The sequence below is a fragment of the Egretta garzetta genome, unplaced genomic scaffold (assembly GCF_000687185.1).
Source record: "Egretta garzetta isolate BGI_Z169 unplaced genomic scaffold, ASM68718v1 scaffold275, whole genome shotgun sequence".
Lineage (NCBI taxonomy): Eukaryota > Metazoa > Chordata > Aves > Pelecaniformes > Ardeidae > Egretta > Egretta garzetta.
Genome location: NW_009259867.1, coordinates 1,717,541 through 1,744,580, shown reverse-complemented (window position 1 = coordinate 1,744,580; position 27,040 = coordinate 1,717,541). Strand labels below are relative to the sequence as shown.

General features: G+C 45.7%; 1 protein-coding gene across 1 annotated transcript in view; it reads right to left on the bottom strand.

Moving 5' to 3' along the window:
* The window catches only part of WNT3A (Wnt family member 3A), an 89,319-nt gene that overhangs the window by 17,962 nt on the left and 44,317 nt on the right, over positions 1 to 27,040 (bottom strand). The window contains exon 2 of the mRNA XM_009640103.1: positions 21,309 to 21,550. Coding sequence (XP_009638398.1) covers positions 21,309 to 21,550 — 242 coding nt within the window. The remainder of the gene's footprint in view (positions 1 to 21,308; positions 21,551 to 27,040) is intronic.

Here is a 27,040-nt window from a genome sequence, read left to right as displayed (position 1 = left end):
ACCATGGAATCAATTTGAGGCAATTAAGCAATTTTTTTGGCTTGCAGAAGTTTTTGCTTTACAGGTTCACTTTGGAGAAGGGAGGGGGTTTTGGGTGCTGGGGGAAATGCAGGGAAGAGCCAGCTGTGTCAGGACAAGGGGTAATGGTTTTAAACTAAAACAGGGGTAGGTTTAGACTAGGCAGGGGTTGCCCAGAGAGGGGGTGGAGGCCCCATCCCTGGGACCATTCCAGGCCAGGTGGGACGGGGCTGGGAGCAACCTGATGTGGTTCAAGGTGTCCCTGCTCCTGCAGGGGGGTTGGGCTGGGTGACCTCTAGGGGTCCCTTCCAACCCAAACCATTCTATGATTCTATGATTCTAACTGCTCACCCCCCTGCAGCAGGCTTTGGCAATCTTCTTTTTTTTTTTTTTTTTTTTTGGTGGGTTTCAGTTTCACCCAGTTGGGGAGGCAGAAAAGTTTTATGCAGCTCCCAAAGCACAAAAGCCACTTTTTATAAATAGCTTGTAAGAGGAAGCGCAGTTTGGAGGCTGGATCTGTGGGGTTCCTGAGGGAGAAGGGGCTCAGTCCTAAACAGCATGACTTTTGAGAAGCTCACCTGCCATACCTCTGCCCCAGTTGCCCCCCTGTGAAATGAAGAGCAATCCTTCTCCTCCTGCTTTCTAATCCCAAGCACCTGAGGATGCAACTTGCTGCTAAAGCAATGAGGATGGTAGATCTATTTAGACAGAGAGAAATAAGAAAATTGCAAAGTCCCAGACACAGACCGAGTGATTTACAAGCAATTATAAGTCATCAGATAAGCTTTGGATGACAGATATTCTGATTATAGTTGAAGCTCTTGTATAATTTGCAAGTGGAAGAGGGAGCTAAATATATTGAACACTTGTCTAAAGTTGTATTCAGTTCTGCACTTGTCCATCACGGAAGGAGTGCATGTGAGGACGCTACAGCAAGGACCACATCTTCTAAGGGTGGGCAAACTACAAATCTGCTGGCTCACCCAACCTAAACAGTAACCTCAAGAACTGCACTACACCACCCTTTTCTGAAGGCAATAGCTATAGCCTCCATAAACACATCTGCTGGCCAAGTGGGCGCAGACCCCGAACTTTGTCATGAATAGATCTTCTACGGCCAAGCCTTTGGAGGAACTCTTGTGACCAACAGTCACGTTCTAAAAGGCATTCCCTTAAATCTTTCAGTCCTAGGAAGACACAATCAGAATAATCACAACAGAAAAATTCAAAAAAAGAAAGGTATCCCTCCATACACCACTGTGCATTGACAGTATGGCTAAGGCAAGTCTGTGAACTGGTGATCAGCCTGGTGTTGGTCCCAGCCATGGAGAAATGAGTCCTAGTACTTAAAAATTGAAGAAAAGGATGTGCAACACAATGCTGTCAAAGTAGACCTCACCCTCTACTGCATGTCTGTCCTAGTAACAATTTGTTTTAGGTACCACGAAGGGTTAGCCCGGCATCTTGTTTGAATGAAAATGTCATCAGTTTGATTTGGGAAGCCAGTCAAAAACATGCAAGGTGGATACTTGGCTAGGAGACCACCTGGCAATCTGTGACACCCAGAACAAGACAAAGAGCTTGAGTTCTTAGTGGATATAAGACCTCAGAAATGAGATATATGGAATTTTTCCATCAGCTTCACCGCCAAATGATAGACAGGGGTTAAATAATAATAATATCCACAATAAAATAGCCATAACTTGTATCTACTCATGATTTAAAACAGTGAAGCTCTCACACACCCAGAGTATCTACCTTGCCCCACCAATGTGAATGGGCTACTTGTCATGGAGAGCTGCCCACTCACGTGCCTGTGCCCACACTGGTGAAGCGAGTGACATGCAGTTCTCATCCTGCAGTGTGGGCAAGTGCCACATGCTCTGACTGCAGGGACGAGGAGCCAGCTCAGGGAGAGAGCTGTCTTCAACTGGAACATCCAGCCTGGGTTAGGAGAATGATCTGGGTTTTCTGATGCCTACCAAGAAGCTCTCAGACATGATGATTTCTGTTCCTCACTGATCCACACAGAGTTTTGAACCTGTGACCTCAGAACAATTTCAAAATTGTGGATAGATGATGTCAAGACTCAGTTATCCTGCTGCTGCGTGATACCTCCCATAATCAGAACTGCAGCACAGTTGTTGCAGCATGAGATAGATACTTGACCTCAAAATAAAACCCCCAACCTGTTGTAGAAGCAAACGATACCAAACACCTCCAGACAACTTTCTCAACCAGTCATCATTTGTATTCATAAGACAAGCCAATTTCATTAATCTTATGCTTACCTTATTTCGCCCAGGTTTCTGAAGCTCGAATAACACCCACCTACCTAATTACCCAGACGCAGTTTTCTCGCCCAGCCCCGTGCCATACACTCCTCAGCCTTCATGGCGAGTGGAGCTGGAAGCCTCTCCTATGGAGATGATCTCTTCCAGTCTGAACTGCACATGGGTTTTGCCCTCCCAGGCAAGGAAAACGATGGGCAGCCAGAATGTGAATAACCTCCAGGTAGGGATTGGAGTCTCTCTGAAGAGAGATGGGGGCTGTGAGTGAGTGGGAAGAAGAGGCAGGTGATGTGGGTTTTGATCCAGCTTCGATCTCTGTCTCTGGGCTCACCCGTTTTAAGCCAAATGATAACATTTCCTTTGATGAAGCATTGCCTTCCTCAGGCTATATGTCATTACAGTATTTTTGCTTCTCCTCTTTCACATTGTGAGGTTCTTCCAGAGCTTTGCCAACCTGACTGCAAGAAAACTTGCAATTCCAGATTATACTTCTCATTCTTGCTGCTTTTAATTCACCAAATGCCTGTTTGCTCTTACGTCAACCCTGCCTTTGTATTTGATGACTGGACATGATGTTATTTGTGATTTTGCATCTTCTGTCCTGCTATAGGTTCTTAGAGAGCATCCACAGCCCACAGCTATGGGTGTCCACGCTCCAGAGTTGGTGGGAACAACTCATGGCTCCTTATCCAGCATACTAAATGGGGGGGAGGGGGGGAGGAGGAGGAGGAGGAAGGGCAATGACCTGTTCTGCCTACACTGTCTTTAGTGGGAGTGGAAGGCATTTGCCAAACTGCTGGAGGAACCCAGTACCTTAAGGGTTTACTGACAGTGCGCATCGCTTTCATCCCTGCCTATCTTACAGCAACAAAATCAAAGCTACGCATCCTGCAGTCTCGTGGGATGGGAGCTACTAAAGATTCCTCTCTTGCTGTTAAATGTTAGCTCCCTCAGTGGCAACACTGCCGCTGCCCTATGTAATGAGTGGGGATAGATGACGTATGAAGTGCAGAAAAAAGAAAAAAAGGAACAATCAAGAACCCCTAGGAAATGTCTTTGAAAATCAGTTACTGAATAAATTGGGTAAAGTAAAAAAATATATTTTGGCCATCAGCAGAACATCATGGTGCCTGTTTCTCCTCTTGGCCTGGTGTAAATCTGAAAAACCTTTACCTAATTCAGTGGAAGTGGCAGAAAGTTAAGCCAGGGTAATTAAGGGTGCATCTTGGTATAGGAGTATTTATTTCCTACAAAAATCTTACCTTTTCCAATGAGACACCTTGCTTCTTGTTATTTTGCATGAAACTCATATCTAGATGCACTGGCACAGGCTCAGCCCCTGCTCCAGAAAGCCTTCAAATCATAGCTATCAGACTTGGACTTTGCACCCTTCTGCCCAAAGGCAGGATCCTCTCTGCCTAAACTATCCCCGACAGATGTTTGTCTAACCTGTTCTCGAAAACCTCCCAGGTCGGAGCTCCCACCCCTTCCCCAGGCAAATTATCCTCATGCTTCACTACCTTTACCGTTAGACTGCTCTTCCTAAAGTCTAGCCCCAGTCCCCCCGCTGCGATTGAAGTGGACGTGGAGAACTTGTCAAATTAACCTGGGCAAACCAAAGGAGGAGGTGGAAGTGCAAGGCAGAGAGGAAAACGAAGTAATGCTGCGAGGTTGCATAGCAGATGAGTGGCAGAGCTGGGAATGGAGCTCAGGTCCCTTGACCCCATGACTTACGCCTTGCGTAAGCGAGGGAGCCCTTCCCTTATTAATCCCACTGGGTACCTCGCCTTTTTCCTGGGCTTTTTTCCTATGCTCCCCCTTCTCACTCGCTTCCATCTCTCACGTTACTTTCCCTTGCCTTTCAGCACCTCACATGTGCCCTCGGAGGGAGAGGCTGTTGTAACATATTCAGTCTTCGACTGATTCATCCCTTTGCTTATACATGACTAACACTCCTGCTATTTGTCTAACTATTTCAATTGATGTACATTTAATATGTAAAAATTTAATTAAAGTGTTATTCACAAAAAAATATCTGGGCCAATTTAATATTTTTTTTTGAAAATACCCAAAGGGAATATTCCAATTAGGGACTAAATGCCAGAAAACACTGTCATTTTTTTAAAGCAGCAGGTTTTAATATTATAAAGAAAAAAACCACCAAAACCACAACAATATTTACAGGCATTCACTCTGCAGGTGCAGAGATCAATCCTGAGAGAAGCTGAGAACTTCCAGCTCTTGGTAGAAACCAGTGGAAGTTACTCTGGGGAGAAGCCAACTACGTACCCAGAGCCAGCTCCTCACCTAATGGATCTGTCCTAATGCTCTGATTGGAGAATTTGCTGAATCTTTCTAATCAGCTTGGTCCTGCAACCTTTAATCATGCAAATGGCTCAGGTCTTCAGTGCAGTTCCAGACTTGCCAGCAAAAGGTTTACAGGACTGAGTATGGAAAGGGGAATTGGAATTTGTGCTGGCACAACAAACTTTCTGATGGTTACGGGCCTGAAAATTCATCCCTCTGAATACGTGCTTCTCCCAAGTTAGCTTGGAGGAGTAAAAACTCTTGGGCTTGCATATTACATGGCCCAACAAGTCTCTTAGTGGACAACGTCACTCAGGATCTTAGTGGATATATTCATATTTCCTTCTTCCAAATAGGCAGGGACTACCAACATGGAGTTAGATGGAAACCATGGCCCAAAAAACCACAGCAAACATCTGAGTTTGTTTATCCTAAGAGGACCAACTTGGTTTGTGTCTTGGGAAAAGGCTGAGATCAAATCACCCGGTCTTCAGTTTAGCATCATCCAAACCTGATTCACAACCTTGGTCAGAAAGCCTGGTCTCCAGCAAGTTCAGTTAACTGTGTAATAGTGGTTCAGTTCAAAAGTCTGCCCAGGACAACTCCCCACAACAAGGGTGGGGTGTTGTGCACAGTGTACAGCAGGTGGTATAACAGTGAGGACACAAAAGTCTTGTGTGACTCACAACGGGGTGCCACACCAGCCAGTGCTGATGGTGGCCCTTGGCCTCCCTACCCCTTCTAAGACTTCTGCCATCCACTACAAGCCACAAAAACCTGTGCTCCTTAACACTGCCAGTGCTCCCTAACAGACTTTCAGCATGAAACAGCAAACCCTCAAGAGCAGCAACGACCAAAATGTTCAGTCACCTACATCCTAAGTGGACACTTTCACTCCAAACCTTCAGCTGCTCCATGGCTGACATTTACCTAAAGGTTTCTGAGATATTTTCAAGGCTTTTCAAGACTTGTGAAAGTCTTGAAAGGCCTCACTGTCATTCCAGAGCAAGCCCGAAGAAGCTGTAGAAATATCAGAATTTTCTTCAAACTGGAGTGCCTGTTTCATACCCACACCAAGAAAGTCACAGCTGCCATGCCAAAACCGAGGCCAATGGAAATGCTGTGTATCACATGTACGGAGTGGTCCCGAAACTCTCTAGCAGGAGGCTGTGGATGAGTGATGAGATTTGTTCTTCAAGGAGATCTCCAAGCCCATTTAACCCAATTCTTCATTTCAGGCATTTTTATGAGGTCATTGCAAAGGCTCAGTCATTTACGTCTTCAGAGGGAGATAGTAGGGTACCTGAAGTATGTGTTGGTACGTGATTTACCTCCATGGAGCAGTAGGCTTGCAGTGCACACGTAGGAGCTGTTAGATATGCTAATACGTGAACACAGGCCTCATCTTGAAATCTTAAGAGGGGATTAGAGCAGATGAGTCCTCATTTAGTTTTCCAGAACAGTGGCAGAGATAAATCTGGCTGCTCCTTTGCAGGGTGTTAAAGGGGGATTTCCTGGTGGGTGGGTCTCCTCAGTGGGGTATTATTGTATTGACAGTGGGGCGGGAAGGAATGGATTAAGCAACTGGCAATAGGATATGGAGCCTTTGCATGTGCTGACAATGGACATAAGCTGGGGAGGGTGGAAAGCTGTCAGTGGGCTATAGGAAATTAGGTTTGGTTCCTGGCTTATTCCTGGAGACCACACTGTTGTTCTTGAGCTGAGCATTACTCTTTAGAAATTCAGCCATGGCTCCCACGCTAGGTATGTCACTGGTGACCAGTGGTAGAGCTCAGGCGTTGTGGACACTGCTGGACCTGCTGGTGCGGAAGTCAGTCAGCCAGTTGGAGCTGCTGAAATTGGGTCACCCATACACTGCCTAATCCTATCTGGCAGTGGAGCAATGCCAATTCTGGTAAGAAACGTTATTATATCCTGCCCATAAATCACTCCAGGGCCTCGCCATTCTCCTGTCTGGCAGTGGAGCAATGCCAATTCTGGTAAGAAGTGTTATATCCTGCCCATAAATCACTCCAGGGCCTCTCCATTCTCCTCGTTTTCTTGAATATGTACACCTTTTCTGCTATGTTTCTTCGCTGTGGTGAAGATTTTGGTATGCTTTTCTTCTAACCTGCATGTTTGGTCTTCTATTCTGGATAAGCATAGGCACTATGGGCATCACCATTAACTTTGGTGCTAATTTGGGAGGTTGGTGGAAGCCCGCAGAGAGCTCAGGAACTGAGAGCAGAGCTGAGCAAAGCAGAGCTAAGCAAAGCAGAGCTGAGCAAAGCAGAGCTGAGAACGGGTTTCCACTTCACCCAGGAGATGTGTTCTTATCTAGAGAGGAGAGATTTCGGTTAGGAATTGCAGGGATTCTTCAAATTTCAGGGCCTGTGTTTGCCCTTATTTTAATGTCAAGTGCAACATGTCAGTCTCTGGAGCTCAAAGTCCTGTTGAGTAAACACATTTAACTTAAGAAGCAAGATGCCCATGATCTGCAGATTCCCACAGTCTCAAAGAGCTGCTTAGATATCAAGCACAGAAATGAAGAGGTCCCAGACAGTAAACCCTACATAAAGAAGACGCATACTTTACCCAGGCTGGTTAACCTCAGTTGGCTAAGTCAGGTTAAAACAGTTTTTAAGGCAAGGCAGTTTGTGTTCAGGTGAGTAGCTTAAGTTCAAGGGAGGTTTGGGTATTAGCTTGGGTGAGTAGCATAAGTTCAAGCTGTTAGGGCAGGAGTGGCTTCCCAGCAGCCCCTGAATCACACGTGGCTCTCCAACGATTTGCATATGGTTCCTTGCCCTAGCTATGGCACCTGGTTGGTTAGCAGTAGGGCTATGTTGCGTGGGGGCTAGAATCCCAGTATTGCTGGGCTGTATTACTCCAGGATGTGGCTTGCTTTCCCATGCCAGCTCCAGAGGAGCCACTGTCATCTTCTGAGGTAGTCCTGGTACACCACTACCTTGGACTTTCTGATGTATGTCATATGTGGCTCGTAGAGTGAAGAAGATCCACCACGCACTGGCGTTCATCCCAACCTGTCTGATCCCAATCAGTACCAAGCTTAGCTCATCTGTTTTTTAAGCCAATCTACCTGGTTTGGTTGCCCAGTCTGAATTAAGAACACCCTTCTTCTTCTGGCAGGGTTGATGGAACCAAAGAAAAGTCTAAAATATCAGCAGGCATAAGCCTCACAAGAAAAGGTGCAGCCCTGGATTAACAAGCTAGCAGTCCACCCCACAGCCTCTCAAATATCAGAAGTCTCAGCCCTAGAAAGAAAAGTCCAACATATTTCCAGTATTTGGTCAACTACATTAGTGGTCAACCCCATAAAGTAGGCAAATACTTGCAGTTAATGGTTGAGAGTGCTTGACGCAGTGACCTCACCAAGTTGCAACACCGGTGATTACAGCCTCTTTTTCAGTAGAGCTATAACGCTGATACATATATTTTTAAATTGCATCTATCCTACTCCACAGACTCTGAATCACTATTATTCTGTGGCCAGCACTAGTGTGTGAGGCTTGTGCCAGAGCTGTAATGGTGAGTATGGCTGTCCGAGAGGAGTGTCACCCATTTATAAAGTATCTACGTGAAAAGGCAGGTTAAACATTGCCCTGGTTTTGGCTGGGTTAGAGTTCATTTTCTTCCTAGTAGCTGGTCCAGCGCTGTGGTTTGGATTTAAGATGAGAAGAACATTGGTAACACCCTGATGGTTCAGTCATTGCTGAGCAGGGCTCACCCAGTCAAGGACTTTTCAGCTTCCCCTGCTCTGCCAGGGGCACAAGAAGCTGGGAGGGGGCACAGCCAGCACAGCTGACCCCAACTGGCCCAAGGGCTATTCCAGACCATATGACGGCATGCTTATAGTGTATAAACTGGGGGAAACTGGCCAGGGAGCAGCGATCAGTGCTGGGCACTGGTCAGCAGGTGGTGAGCAGTTGCACTGTAAATCACTTGGCTTGTATATTCCTTTATCATCATTATTATTGTTGTCATTGTTACTGTTGTTGTTGTTATTATTATTATTTCCTCTGCTGGTTTATTAAGCTGTCTTATTCTCAAGCCATGAATTTTACTTTTTTTTCTCATTCTCTCCCCCATCCTACCAGAGTGGAGGGGGCCAGGGGGGAGTGAGCGAGCGGTTGCATGCTGCTTAGTTGCCAGCTGGAGTTAAACCACAACAAACAACGAGATATGTTTGGATGTCTTAAAAAAAAATTCACAAAACAAACACCTTTTTCACTTTTCCTTCTCTGTTCTTTTTGAAAAAACACTGGCTTTATGTCAGGTTGATTTAAAGATTTCATGGAAGTCACAGCAACCTGAATAATGAATAAAAATATTAATGACTGATGAGATGGGAATATTCTGAAGGTTATTCTGGGAATATTCTGAAGGTTGGCTTTGATTGAAGCGAGGAGGTTTTAGGGAGAGTTTTTAATTCTGACATTTGATTATTCTTACATATTGATTATTGATTATTTGATATAGTTCCTGAAGCTTTGGGGCAAACATTGGAAACACGGATCTGAGAACTGAGATGGTGCTTTTCTGCTGGCTGAGAAGTTCAAAAGCTTCAGTGTCCATCTGGCCCCTTGAGAACCAGCACAAGAAGACTCTATCGTCTTGCTCAATGGAAGTATAAAGTATTTTATGATAAGACATTTGTATCCTCTTCAACTCTTTCCTGGTCTGCAGGGATCAACGATAAGGGGATGTGTTTGGACCAGGGTTATAATTGATAAAGCCATAAACAGAACTTTACAAAACCTATTATTTGCCAGGGTCTTGCCTTCAGAATCTCACTATGTCATCTCTGATGTGTTCAGGTGCAAGTGATGTGCATATTAACTTTTGATTGAGAAGACACGGCTCAGGCGAGCTAAATACTGAGAATATTCTTCATTTCCGATGCTGGGCGCAGGTGATACTAAAATTGCAAATCTCACCAGAGTGCCACTGTGCTGGACACAGACTGAACATCTAACGTAGACTGGCCACACTCCACAGAGCTCCCATCTACCTCTCTCAAGATACATCTATGTCTTCAAATTCATCTGCCAAGGAATCTATATCTGAAACGCAGTGAAGAAAGCAGGCTGAAAACGTTGTATGAACAGAAATGTCTTTCTCCACCAAACCCAACAGCACTAAAATACTTTTCCACCTTTTGTTTCTTCTCTAAGAAGAATATGTGTAGTTTCCTGCTGGAGCATCTTCATGGTAGAACTCAGTGTTTATAATGGGGGAGAATAAGTCATGGATTTGGGGCCTATTTCTTACAGCCCTCATTTTACAAAGCTGTAAGGCTGCTTTATGAATTTAGATAGGTCCTTAGGAGAGCACTGCTAATACTTTGCCCTCGGTTAATCTGGATTTAGGCAGCCTGTCAGAATGAAGGAGTTTGGAGAGTATGTCATGCCTAAGGCTAGTAATGAGGGCCAAAAAATCAAATTACCATATTAGGGGAAATTCTGTTTTGATTTATTTTTAAGAGTTGAAAATCAGACAGAAAATACAAGAGTCTGAATTTTTCCATGTGATAAGAGACTGGGGAAAAAAAAAGACATTTCAAAGTATTAAAGACATGTTAAAGTATTTTATCTTGTTAATGTCAGAATTTTTTGTTTGACAAGGTAAAATCATTCAGCTTCAATAATATCAAAACCACTCCAATATTCTATAAAATATTAAAGGTACAGCAGTGTGCTTCTCTGATAGTTTAATGACTTTCTGTTTTGACATAAGATCACGTTCAAAATAAAAAGAAGTGAAATGGCTTCTTTTCAAGAACTCGGATGAAACTATCTGAAATGTGCAAAACAAAGCAAGAAAGCCAAAGCTGTGCATTTTTGCCTTGAAATTGAGAGGGTCCTGCAAAACATCTCCATTTTGATGCAGCTGCCTTCTCTGATGGAAAACTGGCCCCGAAAATAAATAAATACATTTTTGACAAGATATAGTATCTCCTAGGCTGGATCCTGCATGCCTAGCCTAAGGGGTCTCCAACTTTTTTATGGCTCCGGGTGAACAGAAATATCTCCTTGTGCCCTCCCCGCCCATTCACACTCCCACAACATCCCTGTGGCAACAGCTTCCCTGGGAAAGTAGCATGATTAGGAAAGGATAAACCATAATTATTAGCTATCATTTAATGTGATTTAGCACCTGGAAATAATGGAGAGGAAATTGTGCCAGATGCTTAGTCAACAAACTGCAGCCTACCAGGAAGCGTTCCATGAAGCATTACTGCCCCGTCGATCAAACTTGAGAGCAACAGTCATAAGTAGGCCAATAAAACTACCTAAATTATGTTGCAAGAGCTGCAGGGCCTTACACATGACCTACTTTGGTATCATCCTCTTTGAAGTATCCAGTCGCTTCTGTGGTGCACTCCATGGGAAGCAGAGATGCAGAGGAAGGAGGACCTGCTCCACTCTCTCCATCACAGCCAAAAGCAGAGCCAGAACCACAGAATCAAGGAATCACAGAATGGCAATGGTTGGAAGGGACCTCCAAGAAGTCCAACCCCCCTGCTCAAGCAGGCTCACCCAGAGCATGTTGCACAGGACATCATCCAGGCAGGCTTTGAATACATCCAGAGAAGGAGACTCCACAACCCCCCTGGGCAGCCTGTTCCAGTGCTCTGTCACCCTCAAAGTAAAGAAGTTCTTCCTCACATATAACCAGAACCTCTCTTTTCTGCCTTGCTCCCCATCACTGGTCCAGGCTGAGTCTGGAGAAGCCAGCCAAAGAACATGTATGCTTTGTAAACTGTTTTTCTTTTCTAGGAAGGGTGAGATGAGTAAAGATGAAATAAAAAGTGAAAGACACTCTCCATTCCTCCACCCATGACCTGTACCTGTTCTTGAGTTCCACCTCAAGCCATGTGGATGGCTCTGTGTGTCCCAGGGTCTGGTGGACTCTCTGGCTTTCTGTCTGTGCTTTGTCATCAGGTTCTAGGGTCACCTACAGCCAAAGCTCCAGAGCCTCCCTGTGATTCACAATGCCACCTTCTACCCTAAAAAAGCCTGCCCAAACCAAAGCAAAGCCGAGGCAGTTTCCTTCAAGTCCTTCCCTAAAGCATATCCATACTGTGACATATCTATAGCCCTCTATATCAGGCCCATCTACAGTGATGTGCTGTAGGCAACACCCTCCTGAAGCATCTCAGTGACCCACGGGAGCACGTTGAAGATGAGCAGGAGACGGTGCACCATACACTTCCCTGCTCATATGAGCACGTCGTCCCCATGCACAACAGAAACCCAAACACAGTTGTAACGATCCTTTTGAACCGTTCCCTCTCCTAGTGGCTGACCCCTTCTTCTTTGTTAATCCTACAGATCTGGGCTGACAAGTCCTTCCTTTGAGGGATGTGCTCCCTGAAATATGGGGCTGAGGGAGCAAGGAACAAGAGAAGTTGCTCCATCAAGGTGCATGCTTCCTCCTTCAGCACACTTAGCAAGAAGCACGCTAACCTCTTGCAAAAAGTTCCTTGTCTGTCTGCCCTGTCTGCCCTGCAGCAGACAGCCCCGTTCCCCTGCTGTGCAAGCCCACAGCTCAGAAAGGAGCATGCAGGGCATCTTTATGTGCCCTGTTTTTCCTCTTGCTGCCCTGTCATATCTGCCTGGAGAGGTAATAGGAAGAAATTCTCTGTTTGTTATACAGGAATCCAACCAGATGATCCCACAGCCCCTTCTGGCCTTAAAATCCCTGCGTCTATTCAGCACTGCCAGCTCGTAACACATCTCACAGGGAAGAAAAGCCACATTCATGGGCTTGGATCCCTCTTTGTCAGAAGATTTTGCTTGTTTTGGCTGTTTGGTACATAGGAGCACAGGCAGATGCATACCTAGCTCCTCCACTGGCAAAAGCCACCCTTGCGGACCTGAGGACGACGAGCTCTGGTTCAGGACCCGTCCCATAGCGGTGCTTAGGGGTGAAACCCACCGCGTCCCCCTTCTCCCCAGTTCCCGGATGAAGGTGACCAAGCCTCCGCCGTCCCCGTTTCCATCCCTGGCTCCCGTCCATGCATGTGTGTGTTTGTGCCGCCTGTTGTGCGCCGAGGGCCCATTTGGGGCTGGGATTCTCCCGGGACAAAGGGATGCTAATCAGCTCCCTCTACTGTTCCCTTTTGTCTAGGACTAGCTCCCACGCTTGGACTTGGCACTCTGGGATGCAGCAGAGGGAGCTCCTTGTTGCAACCAGCCTGAGCCCAGTTGGGGAATGCAATGTACCCAGCAGGGGAAAGGGGAGGAAGGGGAGGGGAGGGGGAAGGAAATAAATCTATAACTCCGTGCAGCCCGCTCCCTGACAGCCCGTCGCATTGTGCACGCCGCCCCAGGCAGAAGTTTCCAGTGCCTCCCGCCGCCGGGAGAGACGCCACCGGTTTTGTAGCCACGGGCTGTCTTGTTCCTTCTCCCCTCCCTGATCCCCCATCTAATGTTTTAGTCGCCAGAAAAATCTCCACGTCAGGGCTGACAGATGAGGGTTGGTGCAGTGGGAGGTAGAGGGAGCGCTGAGAGTAAACAGGATCGGCTCCTGGTATTGCTGCCATTTCCTTTTCACCATCACCGCTCGCCCAGGTTTGCAGCCTGCGTCTGGGTGTTGGCTGTTTACAGCTGTTTACATGGGCTGTCTCGTCTCCAGAGAACTGTACAGATGCTCAAGAGCCAGATCTTTATCCCGGGATCACTTTGCAGGTGGAGAGGGGATGAGGTCAGGGCCCCTCGCCAAGAAACCCCGGCTACACTTGAGCCCACCAAACCCAGGCCACGTGCAGCTTCCAGCTGCATTGGGGATGGAGCGGCAAATGCAGCTAGATGCGATGCTGACCATAGTCTTCTGAGTGCTATCCTACTGGCCCTACAGCCACAGGGCTGCCCAGTGCTCGGCTTTGAACACCCCTGAAGTCACAAGAGGCTGGAGTGACCCCTTCTGATGGTGACCTGGCCCCTCCAGAAGCCCCAGCAGCAAGAGAAGGAGCTCCTGTACCACCTCATTGGTATCCTGCTCCCAAAGGCTGAGGCACTAACATGTTGGCAAGTTTCCTCGGCATCTCCGTTTGCTGCCGTCGCAACTTGCAGATCTTGCCAAGGCTCAGTGGAAGCTGCTAATCTCCCAGTGCTCATGTGGGTTACAAACCAGAGATGTGGCTCCAGCTCATCTAGACCTCCCCAGACTGCATTTCCTCCCCGGTGCTGCTGCCTGTACTGAGCTAGCTACATAACAGCCAGTTCAGAAATGCTGCACCCATGAATATGGGATGTTCTGTACCTGTGGGCTGGAACGCGGCCTCAAGCAGTGCAGCGTTATGCTGGCACTTACGAATGTCTCATCCCCTGCAATAATCCCCAGCTCCAAGCCCAATTTACCCTGACACTAAACACAACCGATGCTTCTGTCTTGAGCCAGGACCTGCCAGTCTTTTTCTCAGCAGCACTGGCAAGTCTCTGGCCTGCAATATTTATGCATCTTGACGGCTGAGTGGAGCTTGCATAGTCACATTTTCAATCCTGATCCTTCCAGTTTCCTTCCCCATAGTTACAGGGTAGAGTTTGTAGATCTCCGTTGTTGATACCAGGGCAGCTGCCCAAATTGCCATTAGCGGAGAGGTAGACGGGGTGTGGCTGGAAATCAGATCCTCTTGGGAAGAGTTTCATGAGAGAGCAGAGAGTACCTCCTACATGTAACTAACCTCCTGGATGGATCAGTATCTTGTGGCTTTCTGCTCATGCCTTACTTTATTGCAGAAGTGGAGAAGTCTGATCTAGAGCAGGGAAAAGGGGGGAAAGCATTTGGCACAGAGACAACGGAGATGCCAGAATGCCATCAGGAAAATATGATGAGGTCTGCTAAACATATTAATTTTAAATCATGCAATACATTATGAGATGGTATTAAGCCTGAAATAGCAAGAGACTGCCTGTATTTAGTGGTCCAGGAGATCCTTTTCAGTGCCGTGTTCTTGCATTAGTAAAATGGCCTCTCCAACAGAGGCTGGATGTCAGGACTGGTTTCTAACAGGAGACAGATGGGGGGTGGGAACTATTTGCCCCCAAACTGGGCATCTAAGAAGTACACATGGAAGTCTGAGCCTGTAGCCCTAGGCTTCCTCTATAGTCAATGGAGAGAAATAAACATCTTGGTATGATTCATGTTATCCTGAGATAGGTGTCTAAGATAGGTCAGATGAATTGCTCTCTGGAGATGCTGATTGCTCTCCACTGACTGCAAAGGGAGCCTGGGGTGACTAGCTCAGACTTTGACATCTAACTTTGGTAGATGAGATCAGGCCTATCAGAGAGCCTGTGGAGCGATATTGTTACGACACAGCAAGAAAAAAATATGGAGGAGACTTGTGTCTCCGAGGTATTATAACTGAATTTAAGTCTTGTTCCGTTCTTGCTAAACCTGGGGAAAACTCCCATGGATTTTGCTAGCCACAAGGTGATCTTTCTCATCCATAGTAGTAACAGGGACAAAAGAGTCAACCCATGAATACAACTACATTTTGGCCTTCTTGAGAGAGACAAGACATGGGGCTTAGACCAAAAGGTCTAGAGTCCAAAATAAGCCTAGCTGCAAAGGTAACAGTGCCCAGCATCCCATATGAAACTGGATGTGACTTGAATCCCACATCTCTCATGAGCTAGACAAATGCCTGCTCTGCCCTTCATGTGGTCCCTGGGAGCAGGAGTCTTCTCATCAAGAGACGGTCTCCATGGATTCCCTCAGTGATTGATGGAGAGATGTAGAAACTTCAGGGTGCGAATAATTTAATCCTAACTGTCTAGAATACATCAGATGAATCATGCCCCAGAGGACTGCCTGACATAATGGACCCAAATTTTTCTGACCCACTGTTCTTCTGCAGGCCTTAATTTTAACTTTTTATAAAGTTTAATTAGCAAAGAAAATGCTCTTTTCTGGAAGACTTATTCTGAATCTAGCAAAGAAAAGTGTAGTGGCTGGTTGTCAATGCCAGAGCCATGTCACGTTAGAAATGAGGAAACTTGTAAAAGGGGAGGTAGACAGATTGTCCAACTCTTGGTGGTATGTCAAAGCAAGGTGTCCTTTGGGAACAGATGTCATAGTCAAATCCAGATTTTGGTTTCATTCCAGAAGTCTTGAGGTGAAATTCTCCAGTCTGCATCATGCAAGAAATTGGCTTGGATAATCTGACAGTGTTGGCAGGCCATAAACATGCAGTGTGTGTTCTACCGCGAGAAGGAAAGAGGCATTTGAGATCCAGAGATCTCATATCTCTATCAATAACACACTATCCTTGCTGCCCTTTTCCACTGTGAAGTGGCCTTCAAAGAGATTATTTGGTATCATTTTCTGAAGGACACTCTGCCATGTCTATAGGATGGTGTCATCTGCAGGAACATCATGTGTGAAGGTAATAGTAATTCTTTAGGCTTCATGGTCTCCCTGGATAAGATGACGGGGAGATCCCATCCCATCCCATCCCATCCCATCCCATCCCATCCCCATCCCATCCCATCCCATCCCATCCCATCCCATCCCATCCCATCCCATCCCATCCCATCCCATCCCATCCCATCCCATCCCACCTTGATTTGAATTGGCAGTGCTGGAAGGCACCAAGTCATGAATGCAACAATAATAATGAAGCAATCAAGTGGTCTTGAATGCTCCATATTTCAATCCATGCTCATCCTGGTAACTGCACAAACAGGAGCTGTATCAAGAAAACCATCTCTTTGCTGGACAGGAACAGGGTTAACCCAGGGGGGTGCGGACAGTGGGTCACTCCACTGCTTTTGTGGCTCTTGTCATTCGCCTTCTAGCAGGGTCGACAGCCAACAATTATTTCCGGAATGAATTTATGCCTCCGAGCTTCTGCATCACCCATTAGGCTCTCATTTGTCCAGTGGGGAATTTGATATATGTCCTCAGAGGGCACATCCGGCGGGCACAGACACTTGACAAAGCAACGGGACGCGCGTGCACCCGCCCCGGCTCGTTCAAACCCCCTTCCACGCTGGCAAACACCCCGACGCACAAAAAGGGACGGTGCGGCTTCCCAAGGTTGCACGAGTGTTAAACTCTAATAAACAAGCCCCATCGGCAAAAGCTGAAAGAATCTGAGCCCTCTCCAACAAAGCATTTAATCCAGTTTGGCGTAACCTTTGACATTATTAGGGATCGCAGTGACCCTAATCCAATCAGATTGATTAACTAAAGCGGAGACCCCATAAGCTGACCCCCCTCTGGCCTCTGCTATTTAGTCCTGACCAAACAGTGGGAGAGACGTGCCGTATTTACACCACAATGGGTCCGCGCTGAGAACCTGTTTCATTACAGAGCGACTTAAACTCCCATTACTCCATCAATGTATCATTCTTCAATAGTTCATTAAAAGCTGCTCCTCCACAATAACTATTAACCATTTCTCAGTCCAGCTGGCAGGTTTAAAGCCCCGGCCAGCCTTTAGCAGAAGGAGGTGGGAGTGAGTGAAAGAAATAGATAGACAAGGGCTCCCTTTTTAAATTTAAACGAACTGGGGGCTTAAATAGTTTGAGGTAATTTACTTTTATTGAATGGGGGGAGGAGAGGGAGGAAACTTTTATTTTGACTTAATTATGTGCTGAGGTCCTTTAAAGAGACAGGGCCATGATAAGCTTTTATTGTATTCCTTCTCTTGAGGTCAGTTCATATTTCTGCCCAGAGAAGTTTCAGGGTGTTGAGAGGCTAGAAAACCCACCACAACTTAAACATGAAGGGTGTCTTCAGTCCATAAATGTTAAAAACAGGGCGAAAGATACAACTCCCAGTAAAACCACTTAAGTTTGAGATGGAAAATCCCTGTTAGGTTGCACAGTTCATTTTCTGTTGCCAGTGATGCCATGTCCCTCTACTACATCCTCCAAAGTTTTATGTTGTGTATTTTTAAAGAGAACTCAAAAACGAACTGCCAAACCCCTCAGGTAAGTGGCTGGGCATGAGTTGTGGCTAAGGTGACCACTTAAGGCTATTTGGCTATGGCCATGTTCTGCTCCACTGCTTCACACAATATAGGGGAAGTAAGTGTAACAGTCTCAAAGAAACGAATGAGAATAATTTTTTTCCTCTAGGAATTAGTCTGTTAGAAATGTTCAAGTGAGAGGTTCTTTCTGCTGTCCAGTAGTTGAGATTTGAACTTCTGGGGGACTAGAAATTACACTAGCTCTAGCCTCTTTTATATGACTGATAGACAGATAGGTAGGTTTGGGTAGAGGAAAAGACATCAGGCTCACTTATTTTCCTACATAGGCATCCTGTTCTTTGGATTCCAAATAGTTTAGGGTACCTGAGCCACCAATTTCCTAGTCCTTTGTAAGAAAGACCCAAGAATGTCATCTCTCTGAATGTTTCTTCACGGAACTGCACAGCTGCTCATATGCTCCCATGACCACAAAGGAGAAGAACCCTCTTCCAACAGCTCCGTAGCAGTTTCACCTCTTGCTAATGCCTAAATCATTCTCCATGCAGGTAGCAGAGCACAGTGAGGAAGGTGACTCTGTTCCCTTTGAATAAGGAACATTTATTCCACAGCCAAGGACAGGCAAAACTGAGCAACTGAATAGCTGGATGGGATGGGGGACTTCTGCTCTTCATGTGTCCTGAGTGACATATGAAGAGCTAGAGGGACATAGGGCCAAGCCTGTCAAGTATTGCCTCCAAATAGCACCAGGTTTGGATCCCCTGAACATCACCATTCCCTTGTAGCTGGGCTCATGAATACCATTGCTGTTTAATATGTGATTCATTGGGCCCGTCTATGGAAATGTAAAAAAAACCCTGAAACTGTAAATATAATTGTACCTAAAACATGTGGGATTTTTTTCCATAAACAGGCTAATGGGAAAAAAGAGTCCAGTTTTAGAAGAGATATCAGAATATGGCTCTTAATGGGACCAGAGTCTGGTGACAGTTTGGCACCGCTGAATCACAGCTCAAGCCTAGCCCTGAATTAGCAATGAGTACCAAGGCAGCAAGGGCAGCCCAGACAGTGAGGCAGCCTCAGCGAGATCTGGGCCTAGAAAGTGTTTCCTGAAGGCATTAAAATCAGTCCTTTTCAATGAAAGAGTCACAGATAATCGTGTAAGGCAAAAAGGAGGGGCTTTAGTGACTACGCTGGTTTGTGCTGACGGAGGCTGGGGTCCCTACTGACTCAGATGGGAAGCTGTAGTTAGATCTTGGGTGACTTAAATTCAAGCTGCAAAGTAGAGTTTTGCTTGCTTGCTTGCTTTCTCTCCTTTTCTCCTTCTCTCTTTCTGGGTAGAAGCTCAAATATGTTCCTACCCTGGGGGATCTGCTGCACAAGAATGCAACCGAGCTGTTTTTTTTTCTCCCCCCTCCTGCTGTAGATGAAGCAAAACTGAAGGGTGGTTTGATTCTCCCTCAAGGAACAACATTCTTCAGTTATGAAATCGTCCCAGCCTTCTTTCCCTCCCTGAGCCTGGCTACCGAAAGCCTGCAGTCTCAAGCAGGGACAGACCCTTCACGTCGACACCGTTGTGAGACAAGAGCGCTTGGCAGCTTGTGGGATGGGGGCTCCTTCGGTCAGCGAGGAGGTGAGGATCGCTTTCCTCCTGCACAAGGTATAATTGCTACAGGAGATGCGGAGCGTCTAATCCAAGAGCATCTGGGAGCGCAAGGTGCTCCATGTGTCCTTAAGGACATTCAGCCTTGTGACAAGGCAAAGGCATTGGGTTGTCTGGCTCACTTACTGCCTGTGCCGACCGAATGCTCTTGGGCTAATCATGCTGAGATTGTGCCTATGGGAAGAATATTCAGTTTGGCTGTGCTGGCCTAATTCAGCTGCTATAGTCACCCAGGAGTGATGTCCCCAGAATGGGTGGGTTAATTGCATGGAAAACATTGTGTTATGACACTTTGATATGGGTTTAAATGCACCACACTGCAGATCTTAGAGGTGTAATTATTTTGGGGTGATCTCTCACCGTGAAGCCCGAATAGTGACACCAGTATTAATACGGTGCCTCAGCTCCCCAGCACTAATGGGGTAACCCCACCAGGTGAAACCATCCCTTCTCCTGCTGGGTGCATATAAAACGCCTGTTCTGGCTGGAGGAGGCCCTGCCACGATACAAACCAAGGCTTTGCTCTCTCTTGGCTCCCCTATTTTTCAAAATTCATGCACAAGAAATGCCCAAGTCTCCTCTGAGTAATGCAGCAGGGGAAAAACAAAGCAACCCCCTATCTCCACATGGCAAGCACTGGAAGAACGCGCCCTGAGGTGGCTGTAGATCAGCTACATAGACCAGCTCAGGAGATTCCCTGAAACTAACCCAGATGCTCCCTCCTCAACTCATACAAGTTCAAATGGTGCTACTCTGCTATTCCAGAAAAAGTAATTCCAACTCACAGTCAGGAACTTGTAACTGTTTCTCTTTTGCAAAACCAAAAAAGAAAGAAAGAAAGAAAAGGATTTCCAAGCCTCTTCTGCTGGTGCTCTCCTAAGAGAATGCAGACATATTCCTGCACAGCTCTGCACAGGGCACCTGGATTTACCATCTGGGCAGGACTCAAATGCAAAGCGAATCTGCCTCTTGGGTGAACTCTTTTGTGCTAAAGGGAAAGGCAGAGCTTGACCCAAACTTACTGAAGCCAGCAGGAGCAGGCTGGACTTTAAAAGGCATGCTACAAGGGCAAAGAAGGATAAAACAATTCTTACGGGTTAAAATAGTCTCCTGCCAATTTATAGGGGAAAAGACCAGATACTTAGAGTTAGGCAAGTGCTTAAATCCTACTGCATTCAACAGCTTAGGGCAAATCTTTTCTAAGAGCTCCCACTTATATCAATGGGTACCGTGCCAGAACTAGTTGCCTGAATTAGCACCCTGTCTTAATTTGCCACGTTCATAACCAATGAAAGCAGAACCATTAACTGACGGCAATTTCCTCAGGCCTTTGATCTTCATTGTATCCCATTACGGTATCAGAACTGATGGTATCTGATAAGTCCAGCCCCTAGGAACCATCCCCAGCAGCCCATCATTATCCCTCCGCAATCATCGAGAGAGATGAAAATGCAGCATGAAATGCCATGGCGTCAGAAAAGGAGCCAGACGTCCAGCTTGACCACTGAAAACACAATAATCCTTTGTGTTCCTTCCGAGGGGCATAGGAACATAGGATAATTCATGCTGAAAGGTACCCTGGGAGGTCTCTCTTCCAACCGCCTGCTCCAAACAAGGTCAGAAATGACCCCACTCTCTGTGCACTGGTGAATGGGGCACTTCCCAGTTCTCTGGGTCACCTATACAATCCCAGTAGAGGTTTGAGGTAGAAATAGTGCTTTCCTGTGAGCGGATGTTGGCTGTACCATGGTGGTGGTGGGTAACCACCCTCCTTACATTGGGGAAGCACAGATGTACTTGCTATCCCTATGACAAGGATTAACTGTCTCCTTGTCTCTACAAACCACCTTCTGGGGGAGGTTTGAACTGCTTGGATGAGGTCCTGGGCCAACAAAATTTTCCCTGCCTGTAGCACTTGCCTCCCTTAACAAGCTCAAGTCTGTCTCCGGCAGCCCATTTTATATGGCACATTATCACAAGCAAATGAGTTCACAGTAGGTTTCTCAAGATCTCTGCTGCTACTCCACCATGGAAGTTTCTATTGCCAAACCCGTAGCACTGCACTCACCTTTATCTAGCACAGGCCCGAAGATGGCTAAGCTGTCATTGACGGTTGTGCAGTTCCACCTTCTCCCTCGAAATTGGTGTTGGCACTCCTGGATCCCAATCTTCACCCCTTCTGCTACGCTGGGCATGATCTCCACATAGTTCCGACAGAAGCGTAGCTGCTTGGGTACCAGTCCTGGGATGCTCCCGCAGAGGATGGGCTGAGTCCCCAGGGAGGAATACTGGTGACCAATTGCCAAGGACCTGGAAAAAAAGCCAAGGGAAGAGAGATGCTGTCAGGCTGCCTTTCACCTTGGTACTTGGTTCACAACAATGGGGACAGAAAATCAACATCTTCAGTTCCTCTGCATTCCCTTCTCCAGAAAACGTCCTTTCCACTTGTCATTCCTCCCCAAAACAGCATCATCTCTCCACTGAAGTTCCCTACAGGCCCAACAAGGCAAGCAACTCTACCTTTAATATTTTCCTTCCCTTTTCTTCATCACCTCAAAGCCTTAATCCATCATTGTGCTGCTTCTTCCCAAAGATGCTCAGCTCATACAGCTAGTTTCCTTTGCAACCAGAGGGTGAAAACCATATTTCTTTGAAAGCCAAGTACACCTGTACAAGAGCAGGTAGGTTTTATAGGAAATTCTGGCAGCTGAGGAAGCTCAGGGATTAGAGAGTCAGAGCTACACAAAGTAATAACACCAACAGTAGAAGAAACCATGCTCCAAGTCTTTGGAAGGAGAACACCAAAAATTGACAATTGTCATAAAATTCAGCAGTGTGCCCTATATATTTGAACCTCACCGGGTAACTTCTGTGCGCTGACCCTGAAGACTCAAGCAGTTTGGACCTTGAGGACATAAAAAACGCAACTCTGAGCTTAATGCTGCAGAAGTGCTACATAAACTCCCTACTCCATGGTGCTTTCATAAGTGGTTAAATTGCCTTGCTGTAGGGGAAAGGGGATGGAAATATAGCCCTGCTGGAATAGAAACAACCTGGGGAAAAGCTCTCCTATGGCATAGTATGGGTCCAATGTCAGTGCTATTCCCCCATGTGAAGAATGGGACTAAAGTTACCAGCAACATTCGTGCGTAGGTGCATGCAAGTTGGGAGCCATGGTTGGCGTATTGGTAACATCCTTGAAAGTATGGTCTAGAAAAGATCCTTTAGCAAGGTATTTCTACGGCTGCTTAATCCAGGCATGTGCTTTGCAAAGCTTTATGCTGGGGCTTCCTAATCAGGTTGAAGTGTTCTAAAACTAAGTTATTAAAATGGCTTCCAGTGTCCTTCTGGATACCAGTTTAGCACATTTTCACTTGGCTTTTACACCGGTTTCAACTGAGAAATTTTCAAAAGTAGGGCCATATTTTCACAAAACAATGCCGAATTTGCTGTACTCTCACAATGATATGGAGAGCCTGCTTTGACCACCAATCTGTAAATTGCTTTCATTAAAGTGATGAGAGTGAAATTAAAAAAAAATAACCCAAACAACAAAACTTGAGTGCAAATTCTGTGCTCAGCCAAATGGAAGCCTGCTGAAAGGAGTGTCCATGAGCCATTATGTTGGTTGAAGCCTTAGAGACAAACAAGCCAGCTATGCAGGGAGATCAGCAGATATGTAGCTAATTATATGGATTTATAAAGTGTTTTTACTGGTGCTTCTAATAATAACCTTCATTACTAAAACTGAAGGGATTTTTAGAGCATAATTTCCTTTTCTTCTAATTAAATCTCTTGATTGACTTTTCTGCTCAGAATTAATGACAAACAGAAACCTGCCTGGGCAGTGTGTATTTCTGTTTACATTCATTTTTGCTATGTGGTTTTTATTTGGGAAGAGCCGAGTGTGTTTGAATTATCAACAGGGCAGTTAGGGAATATGTCTTCACAACAGTGAAAAGAAATACAAGAATTCTATCATTTCTGGAGTTCAGAAGAAAATTAGCTTGACTTTATCACTTCTCTAGGTTAGGATAAAAATAGTTTTTAAATGTCTGTCCTTTTTATGGGAGAAGGGTACTTGCTGTCAATTAGCTCTCTTCCTGGTGGGTACCTGGGCAAGAGAGGACAGAAGTGAAAAGGAGATGGACATCCCAGGGGGGCTGTGGAGTCTCCTTCTCTGGAGATATTCAAAGTCCACCTGGATGATGTCCTGTACAACATGCTCTAAGTGAACCTGCTTTAGCAGAAGGGTTGGACTACATGATCTCCTGAGGTCCCTTCAGACCCTTGCCATTCTGTGATTCTGTGATTCAGATGGTCAGGTACCAGGGGATTTTAAGCTGAACTCAGTGGCTTTACTGAGTGTGCATAGACTAGGCTTTACAAATCAGTCTTTCCAGGCAAGCGAGACACAAGGACATCCATTTCTGGATCCCAGATGACTCTAGGTAGGAGTCTAGAACCAAGGTAATCAGCTCAGCCAAGAATGTGCCCTCCAGTAAATGAAATTTAAATGGGCAAGGTAGAAGGTGCCTGGGAAAGCAAAGAGTTTTCAGCTGATTTCCTAAACATAGGTGCCTCCAGCTGCACTTTTGGGAGAAGATTAAACTTGCCCAATATTAGAGGGCAATTCATCCTAGTCCAGGGAGGGAGGATAAGTAGCATGAACTGCCCTCCAAAAGTGCCTCCCTTTTTCCATTGCTTTAAAAGAGGGAGGCAGGCAGATCACATTGACCAGGAACTGTGTTCACGTCACCTACCTTCTGATGTCTGCAACATAGACATCCCCAGCTGAACTACTCACCCCAGCCTGCTTTTGTAATCAGTCAGTGGAGGGAAGCAGGCACTTCTAGGGCACGATTCATCTGCCCATTTTAGATGTCTGCTTTGCGATGAAGTGAATCACGGCCTTGCCTCCATTGACTGTATTGGCTAAACTATCAAGGCAGCCTGGGTGACAGGTTGAGTGGGATATGTCTGCACTGTAAAAGTCTCCATATGAATCATGCCATGATACCCAACAACTGAGATGGTCAAGCTCCATGGAAAAGTCCCATCCAGGAAAACTAAGTGCTGTGTTGAAGCCCATGCAAAGAGCTCAGCTGTAGGAAGGAGGCAAGTTCCTGCAGGAGCCTGCAGGAAGCCACAGGAGAAGGCCTAAGAAAGGACACAGTTAACTTGTTTTCCCTAAATGGCTTGATGTGGGTTTTCTTGAGCTTTAGATTAATTCAGGGAACAACGAGTGGCAGAAAAGCATCTGGAAAAGGGTGTTTTCACTTTGACTGCACTGTGTACATTTTTGATTCATTATTAAGTTATATACAAAGCACCGGATCACAGTTTCTGAACTAAAGACACCTTCTAAAACACTGTTTCAGGCTTCAGAGGACTATCTGAGTGTATTGCTTCTGTGGCCTTGTTGGAGTCTTAAGGTGCCACATCTCCAAATCTCAACACATTCAACCCTTTGGGGACTGGGAGTTAGGAGGCATTCACAGACACCAACTTTAGGCTCTGGAGCTAGACTAGATGGTCCTATCTCTGTAAACAATAGGGAGAGACTTATGTCTTCATTGAAGCCTACAGAGAATAACACTAACTTAGTTGTTCTGACTCATCCTTCAGGGAATAGTGCAGCCACTGACGGTACATGGAGACCAGGATGTGGACATTTTCCAGTGTCTAAAGTTAACTTTGGTGGAAACATCTGTAGAGTTTGCTCCCACATCAACTAGAGTCACCAGCATCCTTCCCAAAGCTTTCAAAAGTGCCACATCCAGTTCCCACCAAAGATAAAGTATCCACTGAGATAGAATCAACCTGCTGTAGGCTCCACCCATCATGTTGTGAAGCCAGGAGGACTTTAGCTATTTCAGTAGGACCTGGATGAAGTTTTAGGATTCCAGTCTCATAAACTTTAATTATGTGAACAGCCAAACTCATGCCTGCCTCTATGTTTTTTGGTGGTTACTACAGTGGTAGAATGAAAATACCAGTCATAGGAAGAGGAGTTTATAGGTTGGTGCCCTCAACTATTCGTTTCCGTTGCTGGGAAGATCATCTGAGATAAAAAAATAAAAACATGTAGAAATACTTTTAATTGCTTTTCACACTGCTCCCTTCTCAATACAGTAGGGAAACAGTCACACCTTGCTTTGATCTGTGTTACAGTCTGGAAAGTTTAATCTGCAAAAGACAATCTCCAGCAAGTCTTGTTCTCAAGGCGTCATCAGGCACTGAGACAGTGCAATGCAAATTTGGTATGGAATAGAGGAGTGTGTAGTCCCTTGACTTTCAGCTGAAGATACAGGGTGGAATCTGAAAACATCTCTCTATGAACAGTGCCTCTGCTGTTAAACACAGCCAAGCATAGTCCTCTTCCTAGCTCACTTGCAGACCCTGGAGTGTGATAACCTCTATCAGAGCACCCTCTTTTGGCTTCTACTTTGCTTCCAACTTCCAGGTGTAAATACTTTCTCCCTCTCTCTAAAGTCAACTTACCTTTAGGACAACCAAGTTCTTTCAGCTTTCTGTCATTTTTATGGGTCATGAGTTATGAACCTTACCAACCTTCCAACCCTCCCCTCCTTCCAAAAAAAACAACAGCAACCAAACAACCAAAACCTTTAGAAAAGATTGGGAAAGTCTATATAGATCAGAATCTCATTTCAGTGTTACTCAACTCTCTGGTAGCTCCCATCATTCATTTTTCTCGCTGTTTCCAATGATTAAACCCGCCTTTTGCGTTTTTCCACTCTCTTGTGATTTGCTTCTAAACTGTTTTCTGCATGTGGGTGATTTTGAAAATGTGGTGTTGAGAAATGGGCCACGTATAGTCTATTGTGGTCTAACTGGGCATCATCTTCAAATTTCTTAAGCACCAACACTTCCTGGATGCCTTGACACCAACCTCTTCTTTTCCACTGGAGAATTCGTGAAGCACTCAAGTTTACAAACACACTTATCCCCAGAACAGGTACTGCTCAAGTTTGAAGCAAGGGAAAGGGTCAAAGAGTTGTTCTTTTAAACCAATTAACCTTTTCTTCCCACTAGTTCAGGAGGAGCCATGAAAACACTATTCTGTATGTCCACAGCCAAAGTTCTTGGCTTATCTTTAAGCCTTGCATGCCCTGAAGTGTTTAATTCAGCCTTCAGTGAGCATTTTTCTTTGCCAACACACCTAGAGAGCTCTTCATTTCCTTTATCTCAATCTATCTGCTCCTTCAGCAGAGCCATTGTAAATAAGTACCTGACCAGCTTCTTAATAAATTACATGTACCCTCCCTCTTGGAATGGACACCCCAGTTATTCTATGAGGAAGAAATATGCAGGAAATACATGCTTATAGCTTTTTCAGAAAAGGAGAAGGCTTCAGTTCAGGATGACCTTGCTGTACAGCACCACTCTACTGACTTTCCAAGGTCACTACCTTCTCAGTATGGCTGTCAAAAGTCCTCGACACATCAGTAGCGGCATGTAGAGACATGTAAACCTACTTGCTTCTTCCTGAATTCTGTTATTCTTGAACCCTGTAGGAGCTCTATTTTGCTATTCATCTTGGAGAGGCCTTTTGCTGGCTCCAAGTGCTGCTGAGAGCTTCCTCAGCGGATGCCCTTCTGGGGTCCCCAACAGGTAAAATGACAGCATTTATTAGTGGTGTACAGCAAGAGTGTAACTTGTCTAATGACCCAGGATAAGATCCAGAGAGCACTTAAGTCCCCACAAAATATTGCGGTGACCAATAGCAGTGACTTCGCTCCTTTTATCTTGCACAGATGTAAGGTGGCAGCCTGTCCT